Raw genomic sequence first — 18,786 nt, 5'->3', positions numbered from 1 at the left:
GCTAAATCACACATATTATGGCCTTTCTATCTACAGTCTATATTTTAACATAATGGGTTTTCTTTGTAAGTCAATGTATTTTATTTTGTGAATTTAAAAATATGATTCTGAGAAAGGGTCCAGACTGCCAAAGGGGTCCATAATACAATAAAAGGTTATGGACCTCTAGTAAATGAGTTTACAGGTACCATGATGGTGGAACTATTCAAATTTACTAAGTAATCCTTATAAAACTTAATTAAACAGGATGGCTGTTCAGCTAAGTTTTGGAGACCAAAACAAAGTGAGTAATGATGCAGTTAACCTGGGAAGTGTAGACAGCTGATGCAATTATTTTAGATATTCCCCCAACCCTTTGGCAAAGCCTTCCTTCTCTGTTACGTGGACTGAAAGTAGCCATGATCTTGCTCTAGAAATTTAAATATAATTGAGTTTGAGATATGCTCCTGTTTATGTTAATGTGAAGAGGCAGAAGACTGTGAAGAATGGCCAGTCAGATTCCACGTCACGGCAGGAAAAAAATTGGTAAAGTGGGAGAGGGTTGTAGAGGTGATGGAAATTGGGTTTTTGGAGTTCCAAAAGAGCACGGAGAAGGGCAACAGAACTTTGGTGATACCATTGTCCTTAGTTGGGTGCCAAGAAAGGGAGAGTCTAGCTTGTGGATGTTCTATGGGCTGAACTCAGGGGAGTACTTCAGTGGGGGGTTTGGGTAGTTGAGAAGAGAAGTTTGCATCTGGATTTGTATATGGCCCAGCACATAGTAGGTGGCTTGTTGACTTAACTTCAGTGGTAGAACTGGGACCTGGATCAAAACTACTTTGCTTCCTCGGCGACTGGAAAAGCTTTGATTTGTACTGGGTTGGGGGGAGGAGGAATGTATAGAGGGGTGCAGCAGGAAGAACTAGAAACCTAAACAAGAGATTACTCTTTAAAAGTTGCCCTTCATGCTTAACCTGAGCCAAGCTAATGTGAATAATGACACGGCTGATGATAGGCTTCCTGCATATTTTGTCCCACAACGATGCTAGATTTTGTGGTGGGAAGCTTCTGAACACTGTACTTATGGGGCACCATTATTGTTGTTGTACTAATATTGTTAGAGAGAGAGGAGGAGCCAAGCCTTGGTCAGAAATCTAAGGACAAAGTTTTTTGGGGAAGCCATTCTCTTTTTTTTCTTTTTGGTGAGGCGATTGGGGTTAAGTGACTTGCCCAGGGTCACACAGCTAGTAAGTGTTAAGTGTCTGGAGCTGGATTTGAACTCAGGTCCTCCTGACTCCAGGGCCAGAGCTCTATTCACTGTGCCACCCAGCTGCCCCCATGAGGAAGCCATTCTTGATGTAGCAGTGGAGAATCCCCATTGGGAGTGGGACCCAAACTGTGTGGTAAGTCTTCTCTTTGGGGGCTTCCCTTGAGGACATTTGGGGATAAAACATTTGGTGAATTCAATGGATAATTGTCTAATTCTTTGCTCCTCTTGTGGTCATGTGTGTAGTCACTAGAAAAGAGGAGAATCAAGTATTCTACCAAATCAACAAGCCATTCATCCTCACTAAGTCACCAGAAAATATCATTGTCCATACGTGGAAAATCCCTTGATTGAGATGTTGGATACCTTTGATGTTCCTTGGGAGATCCAGGCAGATCTGGGGAAAGATCCCCTCTCCCATCAGCGTGAGGGTCTCTGGTTCCAGATGGGCAATCTGGACCTGGAAACTCCTCTCAAAGACCTCAGGCACTCCAGGCAGGTAATAAACTTTTAACACCTGTTCTTTTTTTGATTCAATGTAACCCTACAATAGACCAGAGAGAGCAAGAATAAATCAAAGAATAAAGCCATGAATCAGTTCATCCAGAGGAATGGTGAGAAAATTAATGAAGAGAATTCTTATTAATAGGATATTTAAAGAGAAAGAACAGAATTAAATTATGAAGGAAGGCAGTGCACCCTGGGTCTGCTCTGGGCAGGAAAAAAAACTGGAACTAATTCAACAAATAGAGTGATAATCTTTTTTATCTTTTTTTTCTTAATTTATTTTGATTTATCAATAATCACTTCCATATGCTTTTGAGTTTAAAATTTTTCTCCCCCTTCCTCCCCACCCCCCCCAAGTTGGTGCACAATCTGATATAGGCTATACATTTACATTCATATTAAACATATTTTCATATTAGTGATGTTGTAAGTAAAAATTAAAACCAATAGGAGGAACTATCAGAAAGAGGAAATAAAACTCAACAGAAGAGAAAAAAATACTAATTGGACTTCCATAGTTCTTTCTTTGGATGTGGATAGTATTTTCCATCACAAGGCCTCTGGAGATGTCTTATATCCTTGTATTGCCAGGAAGGGTTAAGTTTATGAATATTAGTCATCACACAACGTGGCTGTTATTGTGTACAATGTTCTCTTGGTTCTGCTCACTTCTCTCAGCATCAGACCATACAAGCCTTTCCAGGTTTTTCTGAAGTCAACCTGTTCATCATTTCTTATAGCACAATAGTATTCCATCACATTCATATACCACAACTTGCTCAGCCATTCCTCAATTGATGGGCATCCTCTCAATTTCCAATTCTTTGCCACCACAAAAAGAGCTGCTATGAATATTTTTGTACATGTAGATCAATAGAGTGATAATCTTAAAAACATTTTGTTAGACTACCAAACTTTGCAATGAGCATTGGTCCTGGCCTTGTTCTCTGCATGGTAAACTAGGCTGCCAGAAAGTCTAGTCCTGTGGCTCATAGACTCATAGAATTTCAAAGCAGGGAAGGAGCTCAGGGGTTGGGTATCTTAACTGAGTGGGGATCTACTGTACATCATTATGGCATCTCAATCTTTCCTTAAGAACCTCTAGAAATGGGGAGCTCACTACCACTGGAGGCAGGTGTGTTGTACTTGCAGGAAGTTTTTACCTATATTGACCTGGGATCTGCCTCCCAGTATGTTCCACTCATCAGTCCTGTTTCTTCCCCAATTCCTTCAACTTAATCTTGTTCAGGTCACTTTTGTCCCCTTACCATGTGTTGTCCTCCTCTAGATGTACCTTGGCTTGGCCTTCCTAAAATGCGGCAACCAGAAACAGAGACGATACTCTGGAGGTGGTCTAATTAGGGCAGAGTAATTTTGGCTGCCACTGCACAATCAATGCATACTAAGTTCACGTTGTAAGGGACAGTGAGGTGATGCGGTAGATAGAGCGCCAGATTTGGAGTTAGAAAGACTCATGCACCTGAGTTCAAATCTGGTCTCAGATACTTACTAGCTGTGTGACCCTGGACAAGTCACTTCACCTTGTTTGCCTCGGTTTCCTTGTCTGTCAAACGAGCTGGAGAAGGAAATGGCAAACCACTCCAGTATCCTTGCCAAGAAACCTCACAAATGGGGTCAGGGAGGGTTGGACCAGACTGAAATGACTGAACAACAAAGTTCACCTTTTACTACAATCTGCCACTCTCTTGAGCTGGCAGTCTTGATCACTGTTTTCCAGTCTACTTCACAAATGGTACTGGCAACTCAAAATTAAGTCAACCAGACTTGGTGCCTTCTATTCTTTTCCACAACCAACTTGGCTCAACATAATTTGCGGGGATTTTCATTCTTAGAGATTCTTGCCCGAGAATAGTTTGGATGAAACGACCTCTGAGGGCCTTTCTCACTCTGAGATTCTATAATTCTTTGAATTAGAATTAGAATGGCCTATAGAGACAATGGAGCTAAAACAAAAGCCTTAAAAGGCTCAAAAGTGAATTGTTGGCCCGATACCTTCAAGGGAAGGGAAGAAATGAGTTACAGGGAGCTTAAATTTATTTCCATTTGAAGAGAAAATGGCTGGAGAGAGCTGCTGGCTAAAGAAAATTAAAGATGGGAATAAGAGAAATCAAAGCAGATAGGTGGACAGATCCTGGATTGATTTTGCTTTTAAAAATATTTGTTTCCTCTTAATGAAAGCAGATTTCTGTTCCTTCAACATTTAAGGCACTCTTACCATAATCCTACACACTTGGAACACGCACCCACGCACATACCTGCACATGCATGCACATGCACACGCCTACAATGCCCACAACACACAGATACATCTGGGATGTGGCTTCATGCAGGCTTTCTCTCCGCACAGACTGATCCTTTTCTTTTCTATTTTGGTCACTCAGGTACTTACAGAGTGAGGTAGGATCAGTGGCACTCCAGGTTGGGGGCCATCTAAAGAATTCTGGTTCCCATGAAGAACTTTGAAATGAAAGCCAACTTTGCCAACATTCTTCAGGGTGAGTTCGCTTTCCATGACATGATCAAACAGCTTGGGAAGATAAGTGGGAAAGTGATTAATTAGCACCATCGGGTAGCCTGTTAGACACTGCCACATGCACTGACTGTATGCCAGGCCCCGTGCTAAACTTTGAGCATACAAAGAAAGGCCCCCTCAGAGAGGAGTTCACACCTGAATGGGAGTGGGTAGGCACAGACAAGATCTACTCATAGTGGAGGGAATGCAATCTCAGAGGGGAAGGCACTAGCCAAAGGGCTGAGGAGGGAGTTGATAGCGCCACTGGGAAATCTTAATGCTTTGGTTAACCAAGTCAAGAGGGCCCTCTGGTTCTACTGGGCAGACTAGATTTCAGATGTACTGAGAGGTACCATGGGGGAGACAGTCAACTAATCAACAAGCATTTATTAAGCACCTAGAACATACCTGGCATTGCTACATGCTGCGTATATATAAGATGAAGAGAACCAGCCCCAGTTCTCAAGGAGCCAACATCCCTAGCTCTTAGTACTGTGTTTTGTGGGTACTCAATAAGTTGAATAGAATTAAACAATACAAACAATATAAACAATATAAATCTACTTCGGAGGGAGAGAGTACTGGTGAGAAGAAAGCCACAGGTACATGCCTAAATTAGCTAAAAATAACTCCCAAAAAACAAGTAAGCAAAAGTGTGATAATATAATGCAGACCACACATACACACACACACACACACACACACACACACACACACACACACGTTTTGGGAATTCAAGCAAGCCAAAGATCAGTGTGGGGTAGAATTAATCAAGGAAGGGTTCTTGAGCTAGGAGGAAGTAAGTCTTGAAGCTAACTTTGAAGGATGCAGAAGTTTTGGATGGGCAGAGAGAAAGGACCAGAGAACAGAGTGAATGAAAACCATTGTTGTTGGTGTTGTTTGCCCTTTGTTCTTGAAGAGGACTATGACATCAGGGAGGTGATGCCATGACATGGAAGTGAATTGGATTTAAGTGAGGCTGGACTGCGCAGAGTTACTAGCCTCACTCTCTCCTCTGGAGCTATCTGGGTCCAGTGGCCAGATACAGATAAGGACAACTGGAGATGGCCCTGGATGCAGTGGGAGATCTTGGCCTTTTCAAGCTAAGGTCTTTAACAGGTCTCAGTTTGATTGAGGCAACACCCATTCAGTGATTAAGGCTAGATTAGAAATGAGGCAGAGAATGGCCTCTTTACCCAGTCAAAAAAAATGAATGAATGAATGAATGAATGAAAATATGGAAACAGGAAAAAGTATATTTGGGAATAGTAAGTGAGCACAGTCCTTGGCACATAGTAGTCCCTTAATCAAAGTTTGCTGATTGACTGACTTATTAACTACTCATTGAGTAGTTATGGGTGTGCCCAGTTAATGGAGGAGCCTTGAAGACCAAATTGATGAGTTTTGATTTTATACAATAGGCAGTGGAGTCACTGTTGTCACTTATGGAGGGAGTGATGTGACGATAGTGGTAATCTAGAAAGATGAATCTGGCAGTCTCAAGTAGGACTGATGGTGGTTGAGAGAGACTAGAATTAGGGAGGTCATTGTAGTAATTTACATGGGAAGTCATGAGGCCTCGGACTACAGTAATTTTTGTGGAAATAAGTAAGGAGGATTGAAACTGAAATATTGTGGAGGATGAATCAGTGGGACTTAGTGATTGACTGGACAGGCAGAGGTGAAGGAGATGGAATTATCCAAAGTGCTTTTGAGGTTGTGGGGACCGGGAAGATAGTGACAGAAATGGGGAAAGTAGAAGATGTGATTTTGAGGGGAATGACAATGACCTTAATTTTTGATACTTTTCCCCAAAGCTCTGAGAAAAGCAAATCAAAATGTCCTACAGACATCTGGAGATGCAGTTTGGTGAGTGAGTAGGTAGACAAAAGGCAGGTCTGTTAGGTTTGGAGAGGAATATTTGGGAGACTGTTAAATTGTAAGCCCCTTGAGGGCAGGGACTGTTTTTGCTTGTTTTTGTATCCTCAGCTCTCAGCACAGTGTCTTGTATATAGCAGGTGCTTAATAAATATTTATTGATTTATTGATGGGCTGATTGAGTCACAATGTGATACTTGAAGCTGTGACTATGAACTACCCAAGAAATTGAATGCAGAAGGAGAACAGCAGAAGATTAAGGACTAGGACTAGTTTTTAATTTTTTTTTAAATTTTTAGGCAATTGGGGTTAAGTGACTTGCCCAAGGTCACACAGCTAGTAAGTGTCAAGTGTCTGGTCTGAGGCTGGATTTGAATTCAGGTCCTCCTGACTTCAGGGCCGGCGCTTTATCCACTGTGCTACCTAGCTGCCCCTAGGAGTAGCTTTAAGGCAAGGACAGAAGGAGTTACTTGGAGTCGACTTGCTGTACCTGTAGTCCATAGTTAATTTCCTTTGTATCAAATTGATAGCTGACCAATGAAGCTTCTCCTTTCAGCGTAATCTCATAGGTGGGGCCCCCCTCCACTTCACACAAGGCTTTCACCTGAGCAATGATGTCATAGTGCCCATAAAATGAGAAGGACACCTGGTGGCTACTAAGGGGTGGTAACACTCCATAGAGGGGTAAGATGTCAAATACCTGTGGAGAAAACCATGAGATATGACAATATGTAGCCCACTGCAGAACATCCAAAAGGGGAGGGGTAGGTCAGTTTACAGAACATTTATCAAGGGATCATAGATACAGGGCTGGAAGCACCTTAGAGGCCATCAAATCCAACCCACTCATTTTACAGATGAGGAAACTGAGGCAGAAAAAGGTTAAGTGACTTGTTAGTCACACAGCTAGTAAGTATCTGAATCTGGATTTGAACTCAGGTCTTCCTGACTCCAGGTTCAACTTCCTACCCACTTGTACCAACCATGCAGTTAATTCTGAAAATGTAAGATAGTTCTGGGCAGTGGCATAGAGACCCCCTATCATATTCTGGAATTGCCTTTCTAGAAATTTGAGGTTATTGGAAGGAGAGCTGGACTGAGCATCAGGAGACCTGGGTTCTAATATTGGGTCTTCCACTTACCATATAACTCATTTCCCTTCTCTTGGCCTCAGTTTTATTACCTGGAAAAAGGTAAGGCTGGACTAGATGGTACAATGTTCAGGGATGGCACAATGATGGTATAGGTCCTCCCTCCGCTAAGGTATAGACCCTAAAAGATTATGAGCTGCTGTGGCTGAAAAATTCTTCCCTTGGTAGTTATCATGGTGATGAGCCTTTCCAAATTTATCTCGACTGAGCCTCAGATGACAGGCATACAGGCAATGACACAGCTATGATAAAGTACAAAGGATAAAACACCATCTTGACGGTCCCTTCCACCTCTGACATACAATCAGAACTGACAGCATGCTTGGTCCTTGGACATGGTTCTGATGCCAGTGTTTCAATCAAAGCAACCCACAGACACTTATTAAGGCAGCATCTGCTTTATGCCCGGCATCGTGCGAAGCAGAGAGTTTGGAAGATGACAACAGTGGGTTTCCTGTCCCCAGCAAGCCAAATGCAAAACAGCTGTAATCTAAACCTTTCCCTCTATTCTCGATTGGGAAGTCAGTTCTGTTAACTTAGGTTCATTAGATCTATTTTTTTTAAGAGCAAAGCATAATGAACTTGTTTATGTTCCTTTTAATCTCAGCATCTTGGGCAAAAGAGCTATAGGAATTATTGCCATAAAATGATAGGATTATAGGAATTAGAGGAGGAAAGGATCTTGGGGGGTCTTGTATTTCAGCCTCTTCATTCTCCTTTAACAGACAACAGGAATCCCACAGAAGAGATCTGGCCCATTCTTGTGAGCACTCAATACAGAATGAGCTGTGGTTCCAGGAAGTCCCTTCCTTGTATGGTATCCAGGACAGCACAAAGTACAAGTAGGAACTTAAGACTCTGAAGATATTTTGGAGTCTTGGTACCAAGAACTTCTAGCTCCTTGAGTATCTGGAGCTGAAGTTACACTGGTGAGGGGCAAGGTCAGATTTGGAACTCTTACTGGGGGACGGAGGAAAAAGGAGGGAAATTCTATATAAGAAGAGCAAGCACAAACTGTTAACTCACTTCTTCCACCCCAACGGTAAAAGACTCATCCTGTTCAAAGATCCACAGGGATCCCTGGAATTCCGCCTGGCTCTGGGTTATTAATGCTCTTTCTTCTCCTTCGAGGCTTGATTTCAATGGCTGGAAATAAAAAGTCCAAGGGAAAGCTAGCGAACTTTACTCTCTTTTATATCTAGGCCCTATCCCCCATCCCTTAGCTCCACCTTCATCTGTAACATGGAGTGTTCATGGACTCCATTCCATTTCTCTGTCTAGACTTTGCCACTCATCTTGGAGTTGCACGCAGTAGATACAATAGTCATCCACAGCATTTCAGAACACTGCAGTTTTTCACCTTAGAGAAAATACATTTCATGCCATAGAAAAGTGGCAGGGGTGCTGTGGGCCCTGGTCCATTTGACATGGATACATTGACATGGATGTCCCATTAGGGAAGTGACTATTGTTATGTTCCATAATTCTATTCTACCTAGAACTCATGTTATTCCTAGTGATGTCCCCTTACGTTCCTGGCCTATGAAAGGGGTCCTTCTCTTGTCAGTCCATTATTATGGGGAAAAAAAAACTTTACTTCTTCATTGACTGTGTTGACCATATCTGATGTCTGTAGAAGCTTCTTTTCTCCTTCTTCATTCATATTATTCTCATCCAGAATGATATGCCTGGAGAATTTCATCAGATATTGGAGAATTAGCAGGTTGGCTACCAGAGGATAGCCTTTCACTTGAGTGACGCTGTCACCACCTTCCCCCTAAACCATATTCCCTGTTCCCCCTCAAAATATAACAAACAAAATGGAAGAGCAGGGAAATAGCATTAATGGAAAGAGACCATCTTGGGGAGGTTGGAATAGTTCCACAAAACACGACAGGCACATTCTCAAGATGCTGAGCAAAAAGTAGGGTCAATGGGTCCTAACCATAAGAGCTATACTCCAGTGGAATAGTTTGCCTCGGAAAGCAGTGAGTTTCTTATCACTTAAGATCTTCAAACAGGCGTTAAGTGGCCCCTTGTCATGTAGGATGTAGAGAGGGATTCATGTTTCAGGTGGGCAATGGCTTAGGCCACCTCTGAGGTGCCTCCTAACTCTGGCATTCTATGATTCCAGGTAGGAAGCCTAAGGACAGACAATCAGTACTTTCACTATTTTCTACATTTCCTTCATCAGCCCCTCCCCCACCCTCCGGCGCCTTACACAGGAAAGTGCAAAACCTTCAGTCCAACAGGAAAATGCCCATTGCTTTGAGAGTTGGGGGGGGGAAGAGGGAGGGGAAAAGGCAATGTAATTTAACAAGCGGACATTACCTCACTCTGCTTTTGAGCTCATATCTGCACTCTATAAAGTCTCAAGAAGTCAGTAGACTAGATTCCAAAATGCTCAATAAGAGAATTAATAATTTGTTGAGAAATATCATAGTGAGGGTGTGCCCTGGAGGGGATACCTTTTTCTTGAAGATCTGCCCACCCTTTTCCATGTGGTAATCTAGATCTGATCTTTGATAAGAGGTGCTGGGATAGAAAGAGCTCATTTTCATAGGAAAGGGAAGTGATGTCTATGTGTGTGTCCATAGCCATATCCATATTCACGTCTATGTTTACGTCCATGTCTATGTGCATGTGCATGTGCATGTCCATATCGATACATAAAGAACTCTTGGCAGAATCTTTGCTAACTTTGCTTCAGAATAGGTATACTTACTCAACAAATTCATCTGCTTCAATTGTTCCTGAATTTGGTGGTACTGGGGTTGTGGGTGAAGCTGCTGGTGCTGAGGTTACTGGAAGTAAGTCTTGTTGGGGCCCCAATGCCTGTGACCAAATACGAATTGGGGCAGCATATGGCTTACGTTGCCCTGTTTCAAACCTGCAAAATCAAGTTAGGATCTATGAGTATATTTCCAGAAGTTTGCAATCAGGCCAAGGAGGGCACCCTGTTTCTAAAACAAATGGTCAAATTCTAGACTTGTGGTAAAGAAAGACCATGATCTCAGTCAAAGATCTAGAATTCAGGAATCAGAATCGTCTCTAATGTTCAATGAATAGTTCTGTGCTTGGTTCCCTACCCATGGAAGGAGAGGAAGAAAGAAAAGACGGAGTTGTGGCTTAGAAAGACCTAAGGGTTTTTATGTATAAGTATACATACATTATACACACATATACATGAACATGTATGCATATACATATGTAAAAACAAAGTCTTCCATCAGGCAGAGGAGTGGCTTGTTCATTTTCATCTGGTTTTACCTTCTATCTCAACAAACATTTATCTTACATTATTTACCAAGATAAGGTCAAAATGGATACATGAACTAGATATAAAGAGAGATATTACAAGAAAATTAGAAGAATGTGGAACACGTTATTATCAGACTTATGGATAGGAAAACAATTTATGAATAAACAAGAGATAGAGAGCAAAGTTAAATGTAAAATTAATAATTTTGATTACATTAAATTTAAAAGTTTTTGTACAAATAAAACAAATATAACCATGATTAAAAAAGCAGAAAATTGGGGGGGGGAATTTTATAGGCAGTTTCTCAGATAAAGGTTTCATATCTAAAATATATGAAGAACTTTGTCAAATCTATAAGAATATGAGTAATTCCCCAATTGATAAATGGTCAAAGGATATGAACAGTTTTCTGATGAGGAAATGTAAATGATTTATAGTCATATAAAATGCTCAAAATCATTATTGATTAGAGAAATGTAAATTAAAACAACCTTGAGATATCATTTTAAACCTACCAGATTGGCTAAAATGATTGAAGGGGAAAGAGAAAAATGTTGGAGGGGATGTGGAAAAATTGGGACACTAATTCATTGTTGGTGGGATTGTGAACTGATCCAACCATTTTGGAGAGCAATCTGTAATTATGTCCCAAAAGTTATTAAACTACCTATAACCTTTGACCCATCAATGACATTATTAGGATTATTTCCAAAGATGATTAGAGGAAAAGGAAAAGAACCTATATGTTGTAAAATGTTTATAGCAGTCTTTTTTTTTTTTTGTAGTGGCAAAGAACTGGAAATTGAAGGGATGCTCATCAATTGAGGAATGGCTGAACAAATTGCGATACATGATTGTGATGAAATACTACTGTGCTATAAGAAATGATGAGCTCAATGATCTTAGAAAAACATGGAAAGACTTGCACGAAATAATAAGAATGAAATAAGCAGCACCAAGAGACCATTGTATACACTAATAGCAATATTGTTTTAAGAATGACTTTGAGCAAATAAGTTATTTTGACTACTATACATACCCAAATTAATTATAAAGGACATATAAAGAAAGGTGCTATCTGCATCCAGAGAAAGAGCTGATAATAGAAGTATATACAGAATAATTTTACATAAATATACTTATTTATCTCCTAATGGTGTCCATCTCTAGAGCAGGACTGGGAGAGGGAAGGAAGAAAAAAAAGAAAAATAGAAATTTACACGATAACTTTGTTGTATATTTAAAAGGAGTTACAAATTGTACATAGTAGATTTGCAGTTTCATGTGCAATCGTCTTTATGTTTTCTATGTTATGGAAATGCTTGTTTTATTCCATAAATTAAAAATAAAATAAAATTAAAAAAAAACAAACCCAGACATTTATTAAGCATCTGCTGTGTGCAGAGCTCAGAGTTCAAATAGGCAAATAGATCTGTGATTTCATTGATTTGGGGTTTCTCCCCAACCTTGCAATTATGCTTGCCCATCTTATACAACTCTTATCCATGTTCTCCCAAAAGCTTGCCACAGGGGTTCAGCCAACATGCTGAATGCTTTCTTCACTTGCTTTGGACATTTTGAAGGTGTCAGTGGAATACTCTGTCTATCTGTGATCCTTTGCTCTTTCCAGGTGACCAGTCCATCTCTTTTCTGCCACGCAATTACATCCTTTAGTTTGGAGTTCCTCATTGATTATACGTTGGAGATGGCCCACATCTACTATTTAACTTACCATCACCCTCTGTGGGACACTTATCTTTAGTTCTTTGGATCCAGTGGATATTCCGAGTCTCATTGCCATGTAGCAATACCCATAAAATGTTGGTATGGAAAAGATGGGCCTTTGTTTTCATTGGAAGCTTGGGGTAATTAAAAAAGTGTTTGTAACTTCCTAAAGGCGATCCAGTTTACTTTTCTCCTTTTCAACTCTGGGCTCAGCTTACTGCCTAGCTGTATTGTCTGTTCCAAATGTACACTTAAGCTCAATAGGATGTCCATCAAAATGCATGCGTGTTAAAATCTAGGTAATAAACACTCTTCATCCACTTGGCCTTTCCTGTGTGGATGGTCAAGCTCCTTTGAGTGATTGTAGATCTCTTCTAGGAGTCTCTGCAACGTCTTGGGACTCTCATTAGTGTCTTAAGGCAATCAACACAATGTCATCCACAAATAGGAGCCTCTGGAGGACTTTACCACCACCAAGGAATCTCTCTTCCACCTGCCTTCTGCACTGCACCTTCTCCATCACCTTTGGCAAGCAGCCATCTCCCTGTTTCATGCCTCACCTGAGTATTATTATCAGATTACCCCAAATGGGGTTATTTCTATTGTTACATCTTCTAAGGAACCTTAAATGATCTTTTGTGGTTATGCATCCTCACAGTGTATGAATGGATGGATAGGAGACACCTGGTTGTAAAAGAGTCTATAGGGTAGTGGTGTTTTGCTCTCATTCAAAGACTTTTTCACAATCAATGAACAATAAACACAATCAATTCTATTTTCTCCATCAAGGATAATGGAATCACCAAACTTGGACCCTAACATTACAATCCCCAACATGATTATCAGGAAGATGAAAACAGCATTATGGGGAAAATGGCCCAATCGGACTATCCTATATGTGTCTGTGTGTATCTGCCTATCCATCTATTTGTCTGTCTATCTATCTGTCTGTTTATCTATCTAATCTTTTATCTATTCAGTTATCGCTATCATCTGTTTAATCTATTATCTATCGCTATCATATATTATTTATCTATCTCTACATTTATCTATCTATCCATACATATGTGTGTCTATTTACTTGTCTATCTATCTAATCTATTATCTATCCAGCTATCTCTATCATCTATCTAATCGATTATCTATCTCTATCATCTATCATTTACCTATCTCTAGCATCTATCTATCTATGCATATGTGTGTGTCTGTCTATCTACTTGTCTGTCTGTATATTTAATCTATTATCTATCTCTATCATCTATTATTTATCTATCTCTATCGTCTATCTATTATTTACTTATCTCCAGCATCTATCTGTCTATCCATATATATATATATATGTGTGTGTGTGTGTGTCTAAAGGAGGGGAAGATACCAAAGCCATATAAAAAAACTCCAACCTTATAAATACCAAAAAAAGGTGACCAAGAGAACGTGAGTCACTCCCAACCTGTTTGCCGACTCTCCCATCTATCACAAACAAACAGTGAGGATCTTCCCTGTATGAATTGAGGGCATGCTTGCTGAGGGCATTCAGATGAAGGGAGCAGACTTTCACCAAGGGAATTCAACAGCAGAAATCAGTGCCAGATAAAGACAAAACAGAACAACTTCAGCATCCTTGTTCAGACTGCAGTCTGGCCAGGAGGTAGCACATATCGACAAATAGCTAAGATATAAACTGATACATGATTAGTGCATCAGAGGATTTAAGTGTGAAACAAGTACAATGAGAAGCAGGGGGAGTTATTACCAATTAGGGGGATCAGAGGAAATTTATGAAGGAGGAGCTGCAATTCTCACAACACCCCACAAAGGAGGTGTTATTATTATCCCCATTTTACAGTTGAGGAAATTGAGGCAAACCAGTTAAATGACTTGCCCAGGGTCTCACTGCTAGTAAATGTCTGATGCCGGATTTGAATTCAGGTCTTCCTGACGCCAGACCCGACCTCTATCCACTGCACCTCCAGCTGCTTCCTCTCTCAGTAGAGACTGGCAGGGTGTGGTATGGGACAGTGGAAATAGGAGACACTGAGCAAAGACTAATGACATATAAGGATGTTGGGGAAGCAGAGGAAAGCAAGAGTGACTGGCTTGACTCAAGGCTCCCCAGGATGGTCTCGTGAAACATATGAAGCCCCTTCTTATCTTCAGCAACTGAATATACCCTTTTCCCCCACTAGACACATCTATTATAAATAGCCCTTTGGCTTGGACCACACTGTCCTAGAAGACAGAAATAACAGTAGGAGGTTCCAGAGCTGAATCTGATAATTGTTTGGGGGTTATCACTTCATCCAGGGAACTCGCAAAAGGGAGAAATCCAGAATCACTCATTAAGTCCCCTCTAGGGTAGCTGAGAGGCCTGAAGCAACTCCATCAGACCACAGATCCCGGAGCCTCAGAAACAACGGCCTCTCTCGTTCCAAAGTCCCCGACTTCTGGGACAAAAGGCCAAAAAAGAACACAATGGGTGGTGTTGCAAGGCAAACCCGCAATGCCACTAGTGACCAGCAGAAAAACAACACCTTTAAGAACAGGGGAAACAGGAAAAGCACTGAGTGAGGTGCCCTTTAGGCTTGTGGCTAGAGGTGAGGGGTGAGGATGCCCTTATTAGCCAGGTAGGTGTTAGAGAGGGAAAGTGGCTAGGGAAAAGAATGCTGGGTTTGCACTTTAGGGACATGGGTTCCACATGGATCTAACCTTGCTGCCCTATTTCCTGCCTGGGTGGCTGTGGGCTGTGGGCATCAAACTCTTTAGATCCATATTGAATGAGATGATTCTTTCCTTTTCTCATCACCCTAGCCAGGACCCATTGCTAAAGGCAAGGCAGGAAGGAAACGTAAAGACCATCTAGTCTGGCCCTCTCATCCTTCAGATGAGGAAACTGAGGCACAGACAGGGGAGGTCACTTGAGTGTAAACAGCAGAACCGGGATTGGAGTCATGCTGCCACCACCCCTGGTCTTCTTCTGAACTCCCACAGTTCCCTCTCTCAGGGCACACATCACACTCTATGCTGCAGTAGCATCCTCTGTGTAAAACCACTGTCTCTGCCAGTAGATCTCACCCTTCTTGATGAGGGCAGAGATAGCACAGGACCTTGGCATCAATGTTCATTGAGCTGTTGAATTAAATGAAGCACTACCTCCTCTAAGTCAGTGGGCTAGTGGATGCAGAGCCAGTCACAGAATCAGAAAGACTTGTCCATGACACATAGTGTCTGGGGACTTCCCAATGACCCAGGCATCTCTCTAAGACTATATTATATGTGGATATGTTTTGTGAATTGTGAACATCTCAATGATCATCTGTTCACTCAGCTTCCTTCTTAAAGGTTAAAGATGCATTTCTTAAAATAAATTTTCTACTGAAAAAAAAGAGAAACTGTCATAATAAGTGCTGTGGCTCAAGTGACCTTTATCCTTGTAAATCATTGATATTAAAGATGCAAAATTCCCTCTTCTGTCACCATTATGAGCATGGTTGAGCTTGTGTCATTCCATTTGAAACAGGTAGAAAGAGGGCAGCTAGGTGGTATAGATGATAGAGTACTAGACCTGAAGAACTGAGTTCAAATCCTGCCTCATGAGACTTAACTGTGTGACCTAGGGCAATCACTTATCCTCTCTCAACCTGTTTCCTCATCTGTAAAATAGGAATAATAATAGCACCTACCTCTCAGGGTTGTTGTAAGGATCAAAAAAAAAAGATAATATTTGTGAAGTGTTCAGTTATCATAATTATTGTGACACAAATTATTATATGTTATTGCATATAATAAGTGCAATTATTATCAATGAACAACTCAGAAGTTTGAGCTAGGAATACCCAAGTTCAAATCTGGCCTCAGACATCTACTGGCTGTGTGATCGTGGGCAAGTCATTTAATCTCTCTTTCCTCACTTTCCTCATCTATAAAATGGGGATAACAGCCCCTCTTTCCCAGGTTGTTGTGAGGATCAAATGAGATAATGTTTGTAAAGCATTTAGCACAGTGTCTGGCATATAGTAAGTACTATGGAAATGTTAGCTATCATTATTATTATTATTATTATTATTATCTTCCACTTATGAAGCTACCTTCCTACTATGCAGAATACTTATATTCTCTCATTATGTAAATGTTGAATGAGTGCCATTTCCCACAGTATAATGGAATTCTTAATAGCCTGCCTAATATTTCCATCATTCCTGATTCATAAACTGGTGGGGATGGCCCCTAAACAATTCCCTTCTCTTTTTGGCGTCTTCACACTTATTGGTGATTTTTATACTCTTGTTTTCAGTCATCTGACTTCTCTGTATTTTATTCTTTTAACCTCTTACTTCCTTTGCCTCCACACATGGCAAACGTGCTCCAGATTACACAGCAAATTGGCTCCTCTTTCTATGGGAAACAGAATTATTATCATTACTTTAAATTCTTTTATAAATGTGTCTATCACTGAGCCTGAGAGCACACGTGCAAAGTCCACAGACACATTTCCATATTTATCATCCTGGCCTTGAATCTGTGGTCTTCCACAAATGGGATCCTCCCACATCATTGGACGAATGACTGGCTGAAACAGATGGGGCTGGCTCTGTGCCTTCCATGCCCTCAGAGTTCTAGCTTTGTCAAATCAGAAGGGAAAGGAAGTAAAGACAAGCACCCATTATGGAAAACACCTTGCTGTTCAGCCTCTGATATTCAAATGCACTAAAAAGCTTCCAAATGGACCAGGATGCTTCCAAATGTTAACTGCCGTCAAGGCAGGATGGGGGGGGGGGGAATAAAACATAGAAAGGATAACTGGGACTCAAGTTATTTGGAGCACAGTGAACAAAAAAGGCATCTCAGTGGTGGTTCATATAGGTTGTGGAGCCTAGAGGATGCTAAAGCTGAAGGTTCTGGATGCCTCCTACTGACTCTGCATTCATGAGAATCAGCTAATGATGGATCTTTCTCATGCTATATAACGTGGCAAAAAAACAATGTCCTGGAAAACCAAGCTCTGAAATGACATAGTCAAAACAGGGGTTGAGCCACAAAACAATTATCTGTCCATAAGAGCCCTAACAAAATTGCATTTGGTGATAAGGAATACCTGAAGGATGGTGGCCAAACATGCCATACAAAGATAGGTGGGTTCTGACTCTAGACCCTTTCAGGACATAGGCAAGAGCTATTCCTCAGGGTAACTTCCTATCATAATCTATAGGGACAAAACCTGAATCCTCTTTTTTAATTTTAAAAGTAATTGGAGGTCACAAATATAAATAAAATGAAACCAGCTCCCTCTAACACCTCTGTTGGAATGAAGAGAAACTGAGCAACAAGAGTTCCAACTGAGAGGGTGATGATACATTTCAATCTCACTCTGGAATTAAGATTGCCTGGTGATTCTACCTATGTCTTCCTCCACCTACAGCGAAGTTCTGTCTCTGAATCAGATGCTGTATGTCGGAGGGACGTCTGAAGAAATGTGACCCGGCACTTCTTTCTGTGATGAATTTCTCCTTTTAGCATTTCCCTGAGAGCTGGCTAGTTCTTTTGAAGCCCCAGAAGGTGTCTCCACAGCCCTGCTGTTTTTTGGAAAGGCTGCCAAGACGGCCAGTGTCTGAAATCTCTCATAATACATTTCAAAGCTTTTTAGAGATCTTTGGGAAATCCGATGCTCTTTTGACTCATCTTTCTTTTTATGTTTATCACTCAGTTGATGGAGCTTTTGAGGCGTGAGTGTATACATGTGTGTGTATGGTTTAATTAATATAAACATGGCATTAAGTCAGATGTACTCTTTTAAAGAATTAGATCAGTAAATGAACAAAGCGGTGATATTCAAATGCTGGTACGTTTCATGGAACTGATAGCTATCCTTATCTTCTCCCCCTGCCCCTTGAAATAAGCTGTTTTTGCATAGCTGCCTTGAAAGGCTGATGCCTCCCACTGGCACTGCATCCATGAGAATCAGCTAATGAGGAATCTTTCTCACCTTATATGATATGGCAAAAAAAATGCCTTGGAAAATCAAACTCTGAAATGAAATATTCGAAGCAAGGGTTCAGCCACAAATAATTATCTAAGGAGTAACAGATGGGATGTCTGAATCGCAAATAGTTAAACACTGACCAGTTGTTATTATTGAGTCATGTCTGACTCTTTGTGACCCCATTTGGGGTTTTCTTGGCAAAGATACTGGAGTAGTTTGTCATTTCCTTCTCCATTTTACAGATGAGAAAACTGAGGCAAAGAGAGTTAAGTGACTTGCCCAGGGTGACACAGCTCTTAAGTATCTGAGACTGGATTTAAACTTAGGTCTTCCTGACTCCAGGCCTGGCACTCTATCCACTGCCCCACCTATCTGCCCAGAACCCACTATGTGTCACATCATGAAGAGATCCTGGGATCTGAGAGGGTTATCAGAATCCTGGGATCCATGGCCAAACAGATCGTAAGAGCTTTAAGGCAGGAATCCTCTGGAACTGTCTCCCCATCT

At 41.0% G+C, this 18,786-nt stretch overlaps 1 protein-coding gene across 1 annotated transcript in view; it reads right to left on the bottom strand.

Moving 5' to 3' along the window:
• The window catches only part of HYDIN (HYDIN axonemal central pair apparatus protein), a 470,364-nt gene that overhangs the window by 168,711 nt on the left and 282,867 nt on the right, over positions 1–18,786 (bottom strand). Inside the window, exons 24-29 of the mRNA XM_027857914.1 lie at positions 10,041–10,205; positions 8,913–9,003; positions 8,342–8,461; positions 6,655–6,864; positions 4,164–4,301; positions 1,613–1,790 (exon numbers count right to left, since the gene is read on the bottom strand). Of these exons, the coding sequence (XP_027713715.1) occupies positions 1,613–1,790; positions 4,164–4,301; positions 6,655–6,864; positions 8,342–8,461; positions 8,913–9,003; positions 10,041–10,205 (902 nt within the window). The remainder of the gene's footprint in view (positions 1–1,612; positions 1,791–4,163; positions 4,302–6,654; positions 6,865–8,341; positions 8,462–8,912; positions 9,004–10,040; positions 10,206–18,786) is intronic.

The sequence above is a fragment of the Vombatus ursinus genome, unplaced genomic scaffold (genome assembly GCF_900497805.2).
Source record: "Vombatus ursinus unplaced genomic scaffold, bare-nosed wombat genome assembly UNPS02012515.1, whole genome shotgun sequence".
Lineage (NCBI taxonomy): Eukaryota > Metazoa > Chordata > Mammalia > Diprotodontia > Vombatidae > Vombatus > Vombatus ursinus.
This window is presented reverse-complemented; position numbering and strand designations above follow the sequence as displayed.